At 41.7% G+C, this 12,636-nt stretch overlaps 1 protein-coding gene across 1 annotated transcript in view; it reads left to right on the forward strand.

Annotated features, from left to right (window-relative positions):
* Positions 1-12,636, forward strand: part of LOC126236185 (ATP-binding cassette sub-family C member 4-like) — a 296,035-nt gene that overhangs the window by 249,958 nt on the left and 33,441 nt on the right. Inside the window, exons 20-21 of the mRNA XM_049945285.1 lie at positions 5,718-5,845; positions 5,941-6,186. Of these exons, the coding sequence (XP_049801242.1) occupies positions 5,718-5,845; positions 5,941-6,186 (374 nt within the window). The remainder of the gene's footprint in view (positions 1-5,717; positions 5,846-5,940; positions 6,187-12,636) is intronic.

A 12,636-nucleotide genomic window follows, 5' to 3' on the forward strand; every position in this document is an offset into this window, starting at 1 on the left:
GGGAAGCTTTCCGAGCCAGTGGCTCCTTCTTCAGGAAGATGGGTTGAAGGGGAAGAAAGAGTGGTTGAAAAAAAAAGAGGTCTGAAAAAGGGGTAGATTTTGGGAAAGTCACCCAGAAATGCACGCCAGGGGAGACTTACTCTTAGGATGAAAAGGAAAGACTGATTGTTGGGGACTGCATCAGATGAGACTTGAAAACCTGAGAGCTTAAAGGTGGAAGACACGGTAATATGCAGACAGAGGTTACTGCTTAGACATCATGCATGAGTTAATAAGAGTGAAAAGCTGAGTGCGTTGTACGTAGCAGAGGTGGATAGTGGGAGGTGAAAAATAGATGGGTAAGACAATGAAAGATGTAGAACACTAAAATGGAGAGAAGCAAAGAGTAGTTACTGTGAATAAATGCTGTGACGGAAGAAATTAACAGGTGGCGAGAACCATGGACATGTTGTAGTACTAGTTCCCACGTGTGGAGTTCTGAGAAACTGATGTCTGGAAAAAGAATCTAGATGGCATGTGCGGTGAAACAGGTGACGAGGTCACGTTGTCATTTTGTAGAGCGTGCTCAACAATGGGATATTCTGAGATGCCAGTATACACCCTCTGCCTATGCCCATTCATCCTAATTGATAATTTGGTAGTAGGGTGTATAGGGCAAGTCTTGCAGCGGGGATAGTCACAGGGGTAGGAGCCATAGGGTAGGGAGATGGGAGCAGAAGGAGCATAGGGTCTCACAAGAATATTGTGGAGATTGGGAGGGTGACGGAAAACTGTTCTAAGTGTGGTTGGCAAAATTTCAGACAGAATGGATCTCATTTCAGGGCATGATTGTAGGAAGTCATGGCCCTGTTGAAGTAGCTGATTAACACATTCCAGACCAGGATAATACAGAGTCACCAATGGCTTGCTCCAAAGTTGTTTTTTCGATGGATCAGCAGTACCAGGATTGGATGTGATGGCCCAGGAAATTTGCTTTGTAACTAGGCTGGTGGGGTAATTACTTGCAGTGAAGCCTGAGGTGAGCATGTTGGCGAATTGCTGTAAAGAGTCTGCATCCAAACAAATACATTTGCTTCGGATGCCAAGTGTGTATGGGAAGGAACGTTTGACATGGGAAGGATGGAAACTGTTAATATGTAAGAACTGTTGTTTGTTGGTAGGTTTAATCTGGACGGAAGCCCAAAACCTGCATTTCATCATGCTGCTTTGGTGTAGGACCTACTTTCCTTTTCAGGTAATATTCTTTGGAAATATCACTTTCCAACAGCAAACCTGACATTGAACCCTGTCTTGAACAGTGCAGAGGCACGATCCCAACTTGATCGACCACTACTACCTCAAACTCATCCCTTACAAGCCTACCAAGAGTTTCTCACATCCAGCATTGATTCACAACCCTTCCTCAGACCCCTACAACATGACCCTAACCTGTCCTCTGCAGAACTCCAGGCTCTACATTCCCTAAAAGCTGATGCCTCCATCATTATCCTCCCAGGAGACAAAGGATCCACCATTGTAGTACTTTACTGAAAGGAGTATTTTAGTGAAGGTCTATGCCAGCTGTCTGACACCACTACATACAGCATCTGCCATCAACATCCCATCCCTGTGATTTGAACTGATATGCAGTCCCTCCTTAAAATCTCAGGCCCCTCACAAGGATTAACACCTCAAGCCATAGAACTTCTCACCCCACCCAAACCACGCACCCCACCTTTTACCTTCTTCCTAAGATCCACAAATCCAATCATCCTGGCTGTCGCATAGTTGCTGGATTCAAAGCACCTGCCAAGCTAATATCTGCCTTAGTTGATCAACACCTGCAACCTATAGTACAAAGACCCCCCCCCCTTTCTCCATCAGAGATACCAACCATTTCCTAGATCATCTGCAATCCCTGCCTGTCCCACTCCCACCACACATCTTTCTTGCCAATGTTGATGCCACATCCCTCTATACCGACATTTCACACATACATGATTTGTCTGCTGCTGAACATTTCCTTAGTCAGTTCCCACCTGATTCCAAACCTATGACATCATTCTTACTCACCTAAATCAACTTTATTCTTACCGACAACTACTACAGCTTTGAGGGGCAGACATACAAACACATCAGGGTTATGGCCATGGGGACCAAGATGGCTCCTTCCTATGCCAACCTTTTCACATGTCACTTGGAGTGTCCTTTTCTGGAGTCTTTAGCCCCTGGTTTGCTTTAGATACATTGATGACATCTTTACAATATGGACTTATGGTGAGGCTGACCTGCTAAAATTAATGGAATCTCTGAATACCTTCTGGCAATCAAATTTCACATGGGCCTATTCCAAATCCTGTGCCACTTTACTTGGTGTTGATTTTGTCCTCACCAAACAACAGCTGCACACTTCTGCCCACATTAAACCTCCCTGCAAACAACAGTACTTACATTTTGACAGTTGCCATCCTTTCCATGTCAAACATTCCTACCCACACAGCCTTGGCATCTGAGGCAAACATATTTGTTTGGATGCAAATTCCTAACAGCAATACACCACCATTCTCACCTCAGGCTTCACTACATGTAATTACGCTAGCAGCCTAGTTCAAAAGCAGATTTCCCTGGCCGTCACATCCAATCCTGGTACAGCTGATCCCTCCAAAACACAACTTCGGAGCACACCACTGGTGACTCAGTATTATCCTGGAGTGGAATGTGTTAATCAGCTACTTCAACACGGCCATGACTTCCTTGAATCATACCCTGAAATGAGATCCATTCTGTCTGAAATTTTGCCCACCACACTTAGAACAGTTTTCCATCGCCCTCGCAATCTCCACAATAGTCTTGTCAGACCCTATACTCCTTCTGCACCCATCTCCCTACCCTATGACTCCTACCCCTACGACTGTCCCCACTGCAAGACTTGCCCCATACACCCTCCTACGACCATCTATAGCAGCCCTCTAACTGGCAAAACATGTATTATCAAATGGAGAGCCACCTGTGAAACGACACACGTCATATACCAGCTGCTATGTAAACACTGTTCGGCCTTCTACATTGGCATGACTACCACTAAGTTATCCATTAGGATGAATGGGCATAGGCAGAGGGAGTATACTGGCAACTCAAAATATCCCATTGCTGAGCACGCTCTACAAAATGACAATGTGACCTCGGCACCTGTTTCATCACATGTGCCATCTAGATTCTTTTTCCAGACATCAGTGTCTCAGAACTCCACAGGTGGGAACTAGTACTACAACATGTCCACGGTTCTCACCACCCGTTAATTTCTTCCGTCGCAGCATTTCTTCACAGTAACTACTCTTTGCTTCCCTCCATTTTAGTGTTCTACATCTTTCATTGTCTTACCCATCTATTTTTCACTGCCTACTTTCCACCTCTGTTACATACAATGCACTTAGCTTTTCACTCTTATTAACTCATGTGTGATGTTTAAACAGTAACCTCTGTCTGCATATTACTGTGTCTTCCACCTTTAAGCTCTCAGGTTTTCAAGTCTCATTTGATGCAGTCCCCAACAATAAGTCTTTCCCTTTCATCCTAAGCAGTAAGTCTCCCCTGACACACAGTTCTAGGTGATTTTCCCGAAATCTACCCCTTTTTCAGACCTCTCCAGTCCTTTTTTTTTTTCACCCTTCTTCCTTCCCCTTTAACCCTTATTCCTGAACAAGGAGCCACTGGCTCAGAAAACTTGCCCAGTTATAACTTTCTTTTATGAGTGTGTTCTGCCGCTGTTTTATGAGTAGTTTTTTATCTATCCAGTTAATGTATTACGTCAATCATTGTTTTTGTTGTTAAACTCTGCTCTTAGCTATTGTACTGTCGACTGTTGGTTTTACGCTGTCCTAGCGAACTGATGAAGTTGTGTCAAGATGCTGAGCATCATTTTCTTAATAATTATTGAACGTCAACACCTCAGCCAAAATAGGGTCACTCTATTTTCACACTTTGGCCACCCTGCGAGGTTACAGAATAACCTATGAAGCGTTCCCCTTGCAGATAAATGGATAGTTTTCCAAGGTTGAATGGTGCAGTAACCATCCCTAGATAACAATATTGCAGTGCCTGTGTTGTTCCGAAATACTAGGGAATGATCCTTCGTATATCACGCATATACAAAGGATCAGTCAATGTGACAACTACAGCCATTACAAAATACATTAAATGCATTCACAGCTGTGAATGTGAACGACCATCAGATATATGACGGAATGACGACAATGAAAATTTGTGCCAGACCAGGACTCAACCCGCATTGTGTTTGGGCCTGGGTATGAGTCTTGCTGGGATAGCTTAATGTTAAAGTACTGCTTGCGATAAGCAGGAAATCTGGGTTCAACTCCCGGTCCAGCACAAATTTTCATTGTCGTCATTCCATTATGCAGCTGGTGGTTATCCATATTCGCAACTGCGAATACATTTCATGTATTCCCAGTTTACTCACTCTCTCATCCAGCAACATACTTCTACCTGTACCTTCAATTAGCCTCTTTATTTGTTGGAACACTAAGGGCAAAGTCATGTCAATTAATGTTAACGCATTTCTCTCACAACCCTCTGGTACTGCCATCAAGCTTGACATACAGTGGCACGCAGCACACAGACACCTTGCTACACTTCCCTCACAGTGTGAAGAGGGTGTCTTGGATGTCTGGAAAACAATCTGAACTTTGTAGTTTCTCTGAATACTTAGAACAGTGCTGTACGGGTCTCAACAGATGAGAAACAGCTTTACCTGGTGCTTCCCAGACTTGAATGCCATGACAGTAGGATAAAACTAATTCCTATTGAAGCCTACAGGTAGACGACTCTGTAGAACTTCAACTATAAAAAGGAAAGAAAGACAGAAAAAGTAACTTAGTTCCCTTGGTCTCAGCGGTCTGAGCAATTCACAATATTCTCTCATTGCTTGTTTAGTAATGCTTGGCAATATATTCTGTCTCACATCAGATGTTTTTTGTAGCTCGCAAATCTAATTCATAATATATCGATGGCAGCACAACACAGAGTACATATATGTAAAGGAAAAGCAAGCAAATCTATGTGCCATTAAAACCAAAAAGTATCAAACATTAAAACGAATTAAAAGGAGATGGACAAATCCGTTTTTTTATGATAAAGGAAGGAAGTAAGACTGGGTTTAACATCACATCGACATCGACATCATTAGAGATGGAGTGCGAACTCTGAATGTGTCAAGGGTGGGGAAGGAAATTGTCCATGCCCTTTCAAAGGAACCATTCTGGCATTTGCCTGGAGTGATTTAGGGGGACCACGCAAAACCTAAATCTGTATAGCTGGAAGCAGGTTTGAAGCATCGTTCTCCCGAATGCGATGTTTCTTATGATACCATGTGTATAGTTATGTATTACTTCATTATGTCTATTGTCACAGTAGAAAGTAAGTTAATGACCTCTGTGGAAATAGAAACCAACCGGACCCACAATATTAGTGAATATCCGTGATGTTCTTTTTCTGCTGTATTCTATCACTCTGGGATACTATAATATAAGTTATGAAGAACAAAATAAATATAAATCAGTTCCTAATGTGAAAAGTCTGCCTCTTGGAATATGGAATACCGTTCACAGAAATTTATAGGTTGATGACATGGGTGACTGATTTTGCTTCAACAGGAGTGCTTTCAAGGCCATGTCCTATGAATGAGAGACTTCATGACTGTATACGTACACTTTTTCTTTCAGATAAGAAGCCACCAGCATCATGGCCACAGCGAGGACAGGTTACCTTCCATAAGATGTATCTCAAATACAGCCCTGAAGATCCTCCAGTCCTCAACAACCTTAATTTTACTGTACAAGCCACACACAAGGTTGTGCTCTACTCTACATTCTGAATTATCTCTGGAAGAATTGTGTTCATGTTTTCACAATCTTTCTAATTTCAAAATCCCTTAACTATATCTAGGTTGGCATAGTCGGTCGCACAGGCGCAGGGAAGTCGTCACTTATTTCCGCTCTCTTCCGGCTGGCACCTATAGAGGGAGCCATTCTGATTGATGATGTGGACACCAGCACCCTGGGACTCCATGACTTGCGGAAACACATTTCCATTATCCCACAGGAACCTGTGCTCTTCTCAGAGACTCTCCGCTTCAACCTGGACCCGTTTTCAGAGTTTGATGACGCAAAACTCTGGGATGTACTTGAAGAGGTATAGTCTTGCTCTTCTTCGCCTGTCAAATCTGTTACCAGTAATGTTAAATCACTTTGGCCATCAGGCTTCATAAAAGAATAATCAGATAATTATAGTTTGTTATCAATCACATTCACCAGATTAATGTATGAGCTAGAGCACACCATAAAGAAAAATGAAAATAAGGCTCAAGGTTCATTAATTGGATTTTATATGAATATCTGAAGGCTATATGCTTAAATCCATGTGTCACATAATGTCTTTAGAATAGCCTTTAGAATAACGACTGTGGTTCACTTTATATTACTCAATAAGAACACGAGTGTAAGACATCACTTTTTATTAGATTAGATTAGATTTACTTTCATTTCAATTGATCAGTATTGAGGAGGTCCTCCAGGATCTGGAGCATGTCAGAAAAACAATAATACATGACAAGTATTTACAACTAAAACAAATAAGCTAATCTACCTTCCACAGGTCCCAAGTGGAATGATAGTCTTTCTTTTAAATAAACACTATATGAAAGAATCATTTGACAACACTCATTTACTAAGATCACATTAATGCACTGAATTTAGAATTTAAAAAAAAATGTTTATTTTATTTGTAAGTTAATAAATGTATAATAGAACAACTACAATACTTAATTGCAATGAACACATTACTGCACTGAAATGGTGCAGAAGTTTCATTGTACTTTTTACACACACACACACACACACACACACACACACACACACACACGAAGTCAGTTGGTTCCACTGAGAAATTCATCAATGAAGTAGAAGGAGTTGGCCACCAATAAATCCTTTAGGCTTCTCTTAAACTGAATTTCGGTGGTTGTTAAGCTTTTTATGGCTGCTGGCAAGTTATTGAAAACGTGTGTTCCTGAATAATGCACACCTTTTTGTACAAGAGTAAGTGACTTTAAATCCTTCTGAAGATTATTCTTATTTCTAGTATTGATTCCATGAACTGAGCTGTTGGTTTGAAAAGTTGATATATTTTTAATGACAAATTTCATTAAGGAATAAATATATTGGGAAGCAGTAGTTAGTATCCCTAGTTCCATAAACAGGCCTCTGCAGGATGTTCTTGAGTTCACACCACATATAACTCTTCTTGCATGTTTTTGTGCCTGGACAACTTTAGCTTGGCTTGATGAATTACCCCAAAAAATAATCCCATATGACATTATGGAATGAAAGTAAGCATAGTATGCCAGCTTTTTCATGTCTAACAGAATTCGCATTGCAAGTAGAGATTTGTTTAGACACTTCAGCAGTTCTGTGGCGTGCCCCTCCCAGTTGAATTTATTATCAATCTGTAATCCCATGAATTTAACGCTGTCCACTTCTTCTATCTGCTTGTCATATGTTAGGCATATACTCGTGGGACACCCCTTACGAGTTCTGAACTGCATGCAGCGTGTTTTTTCAAAGTTTGGTGACAAAGAATTGGCTAGGAACCAGTGATTAATGTCTACAAGTATTTTATTAGCTGATCTTTCTAAGACTGCATTTGATTTGCTATTTATTGCAATGTTTGTTTCATTGGAAAACAAAACAAACTTGGCATCTGGTAATGTTACTGATGAAAGGTAATCGATGTACACAAGAAAAGGTAAGGGCTGTAAGATGGAACCTTGTGGGACCCCACATGTAATTAGATCCCAGTTGGATGATGCCTGATAGCTTAATACATGTGCCTTCCCGAATAACACCCTTTGTTTCCTGCCAGAGATGTAACATTTGAACCATTTTGCAGCATTTCCTGTTACACCATAATATTCTAATTTACTTAAAAGGATATTGTGATTTACACAGTAAAATGCCTCTAACACATCACAAAATATACCAATTGCCTGCAATTTTTTGTCTAATGAATTAAGTACATTTTCAGTGTAATTGTACATAGCCTTCTCAATATCAGAACCCTTTGGAAATCCAAACTGCGACTTTGACAGTATGTTGCTGTGGTAAGATGGTTATATAGCTGAGTACGTTACCTTTTCTAAAATTTTTCAGAATGCTGGCAGAAGTGAAGTTGGACGGAAATTTGACACTATTTCTTTATTTCCCTTCTTGAATAGTGGCTTAACTTCAGCATGTTTCAACCATTCAGGAAATATTCCACTGATAAACAACTGGTTACACTGATAGCTTAATACACTCCTGGAAATTGAAATAAGAACACCGTGAATTCATTGTCCCAGGAAGGGGAAACTTTATTGACACTTTTCTGGGGTCAGATACATCACATGGTCACACTGACAGAACCACAGGCACATAGACACAGGCAACAGAGCATGCACAATGTCGGCACTAGTACAGTGTATATCCACCTTTCGCAGCAATGCAGGCTGCTATTCTCCCATGGAGACGATCGTAGAGATGCTGGATGTAGTCCTGTGGAACGGCTTTCCATGCCATTTCCACCTGGCACCTCAGTTGGACCAGCGTTCGTGCTGGACGTGCAGATCGCTTGAGACGACGCTTCATCCAGTCCCAAACATGCTCAATGGGGGACAGATCCGGAGATCTTGCTGGCCAGGGTAGTTGACTTACACCTTCTAGAGCACGTTGGGTGGCACGGGATACATGCGGACGTGCATTGTCCTGTTGGAACAGCAAGTTCCCTTGCCGGTCTAGGAATGGTAGAACGATGGGTTCGATGACGGTTTGGATGTACCGTGCACTATTCAGTGTCCCCTCGACGATCACCAGTGGTGTACGGCCAGTGTAGGAGATCGCTCCCCACACCATGATGCCAGGTGTTGGCCCTGTGTGCCTCAGTCGTATGCAGTCCTGATTGTGGCGCTCACCTGCACGGCGCCAAACACGCATACGACCATCATTGGCACCAAGGCAGAAGCGACTCTCATCGCTGAAGACGACACGTCTCCATTCGTACCTCCATTCACGCCTGTCGCGACACCACTGGAGGCGGGCTGCACGATGTTGGGGCGTGAGCGGAAGATGGCCTAACGGTGTGCGGGACCGTAGCCCAGCTTCATGGAGATGGTTGCGAATGGTCCTCGCCGATACCCCAGGAGCAACAGTGTCAATAATTTGCTGGGAAGTGGCGGTGCGGTCCCCTACGGCACTGCGTAGGATCCTACGGTCTTGGCGTGCATCCGTGCGTCGCTGCGGTCCGGTCCCAGGTCGATGGGCACGTGCACCTTCCGCCGACCACTGGCGACAACATCGATGTACTGTGGAGACCTCACGCCCACGTGTTGAGCAATTCGGCGGTACGTCCGCCCGGCCTCCCGCATGCCCACTATACGCCCTCGCTCAAAGTCCGTCAACTGCACATACGGTTCACGTCCACGCTGTCGCGGCATGCTACCAGTGTTAAAGACTGCGATGGAGCTCCGTATGCCACGGCAAACTGGCTGACACTGACGGCGGCGGTGCACAAATGCTGCGCAGCTAGCGCCATTCGACGGCCAACACCGCGGTTCCTGGTGTGTCCGCTGTGCCGTGCGTGTGATCATTGCTTGTACAGCCCTCTCGCAGTGTCCGGAGCAAGTATGGTGGGTCTGACACACCGGTGTCAATGTGTTCTTTTTTCCATTTCCAGGAGTGTATGTTACTTAACTCAGAATCACATTCTTTAATTAACTTTGTTAATATTTCATCATACCCACTAGATGTTTTTGATTTTAAAGTTTCTATAATGGACATTACTTCTTCTGGGGTAGTCAGGGTCAAATTCATATTATGGAAGTTACTTGAAATGTCAGGGCTGAGGTATCCCATGGCAGCATCTATAGAACCTGACAACCCCATCTTTTCAATAACAGTTATAAAATGTTTGTTAAAAAGTTCTGAAACACTATACACATCTGTCACCAATGTATCATTTACTCTTAATGCTATTTGCCCCTCTTCGTGTCTTGTTCTACCTGTCTCCTCCTCCACTATATCCCATATTGTCTTTATTTTGTTATCTAATATGACTATCTTTTCCTTGTAATATATTTGTTTTGATTTCTGTGTTACAGTCTTGAATATTTTGCAGTATTTCTCGTACTTTGCTATAACATCAACATCAGAACTGTTTCAGATTGACAGATACAGTTTTCTTTTTGTTTTAAAAGTTACCTCTATTCTCTTGAATAATCTATGGCTTCTTTGTAGACTTTGCTCTAACCTTGGTTAGTTTTGGGGGAAAACAGTGTTCAAATAAGGTAAGCACTTTATTAGCAAAAGTGTTATATTTTTCATTCATGCCATGAGCACTATGATCATCACTCCAGTGAACGTCTCAGGAGTGGCCTAAAATAATCAATTTTTGACTTTTTGATTACCCCCTTGAATTCAGATTCAACAGATTTTATATCCTGTTCAGTATTAACATTTAACAGAGGGAACTGCATGTCATGGTCTGAGAGGCCATTGGCTATTGGTTTTGTAATATAATTTTGTTCATTGGACTTTTCTATAAAGGTATTATCAGTGACTGTTTGTAAGCAATTGGTTACCGTGATTGGGAAATTTACAGTGGGAATTGAATGATAGAGTTACTAAATCAAGTAAGTTCTTATTGGGAGAGTCCTAAGGAAATCTACTTTGAAGTCACCATAAACCAATGTTTCTTTGTTTTTGGTTGTTAAATGGGCCAGTACAGCTTCAAGGTGGTTTATGAACAGATAAAAGTTACCTGCAGGTGCTCGATATACACTTAATATTAGGAAGGATTTTTTGTGAAATTCTACTTCTGTTGCACATACTTCCATATGCTGTTCCAGGCAAAATTTATGAATGCCTTTGTTCTTAAATTTATGACAGTTCCTGATGAATGTGGCAACTTCTCCTTTCTGCATTTCTGCAGGCAGGCAGATTATGTCAGCTGGGTTTGAGGACTCTAATTCATCTATGCAGATAATTAATTCATTAATTTTGTTTCTCAGTCCTCGTATATTTTGATGGAATAAAGATAGCTGACATTTCACATTGACTGGGTTAAAATTGTGTAGAGTTGAAATTTCTGCTGACTGTTGAAAATTCTTAACTAACAGCTGTTTATGCTGATGTAATAAGCTAAAATTATGTTTTTTTTGGTTTCTTTCTCAAACTGAAGGTTTGTCTCAATCCTAACCTCTCTTAAAACTTGGTTTCTTTCTGTCCTCCCTACCCTAAAAAAGGCTCTTTTCTGAACCCTATAACCTCTGGTATTTTATCATTCATGACAGCGTCTTTCCCCTTTAACTTTCCTGCTATTTTCACAGCCACTTTACCCTTCCCTTTCCTGTTGAGGTGAAGGCCATGCCTAGTATAATCCCACCTATTGAGAGAATCGACAGGAACCACACCAAATGGGGTCAGTCATGGTGTCCTTAGTGAAATCTTTGCAAAGTGATCCTAAATCCTCTGTCACCTGCTCCAGACCAGCACTGGCTCTACAAAAATTGGTGACCTGGTATTCTGATCCTAGTTCATTCTGCAAAAGTTGGCCAACTCCTCTTCCATGGGAACTACCTAACAATGCTTTCTTTCTCTTTACTTATATCCCTACATTCTTACTTTTCAATTTGCTGCTGAAAGTTTGTTGTGCCCTGTCTATACCTGCAAGTGCCTGAGGCTCACCAGCTTCTAACTGAAGCAACAGGTCAAATCTATTTTCCACATTTCCACGAAGCTGTCAGACGAAGTTCTAGGCCTGTTCCTCCTGTTGCCTGTTGCCCTTCCCACCTCTCTTTACCCTTCTCCCTCCTTAAGACCTCCCCTGGCCTTGTCTAACTCAGCCTTAAGGGCAGCATTTTCCCTCTTGTTATAGTATCTTCCTATCTCTACATATCCTACAAAACCACTGATGAGTCTCATTTACTTCCCCTATTGCCACACTACTACAGTTACCCACATGGAAAAAACTACAGCGCCCATCACATCAAAGCCCTGACCTAACATTTCTATGGCAAGTCAAGCACTTTTCACTCATGATAAATGTAATAGTTTATTAAGAATAAGTTAGTTAAATTACAGATGAACACGAAAATATGATCCACAAATGTAGCCTATATGCAATGTATGTAAACAAAAACAACAGTGCAAAGTTTCTGAAACAGCGACTTAAACTTTATGCTACTTTCCGGAAATGTGAGTTAAATAATGAAGAGGTATGCTACAGTTAAATTGCTGGAGAGAGCAAAGAACAATTAAAAGAAATTCTATAGATTTGCTGTGGCAAAACTAAACAGAAAATACCACTGTAACCCAACTGTACAATCTTTTCTCGTTTTCTGCTATATTACATAAAGAAAAATGAAGCCTTTAATGGTCCGCTTAAAAAGCACACTAATACAACTATTTACCGCATAATCAGCACTAAACTAAAGGTTATGTCTTCAAAATATCACACCTGTACAATCACAATCATGTCAGTCAAGAATAAATAGTTTTGAGAAGAAGAGAGCTAGAAGTATGAAGAATTTGTCTCTTAAGTCATTTTACATTGTAT

Source organism: Schistocerca nitens, chromosome 2 (genome assembly GCF_023898315.1).
Source record: "Schistocerca nitens isolate TAMUIC-IGC-003100 chromosome 2, iqSchNite1.1, whole genome shotgun sequence".
Lineage (NCBI taxonomy): Eukaryota > Metazoa > Arthropoda > Insecta > Orthoptera > Acrididae > Schistocerca > Schistocerca nitens.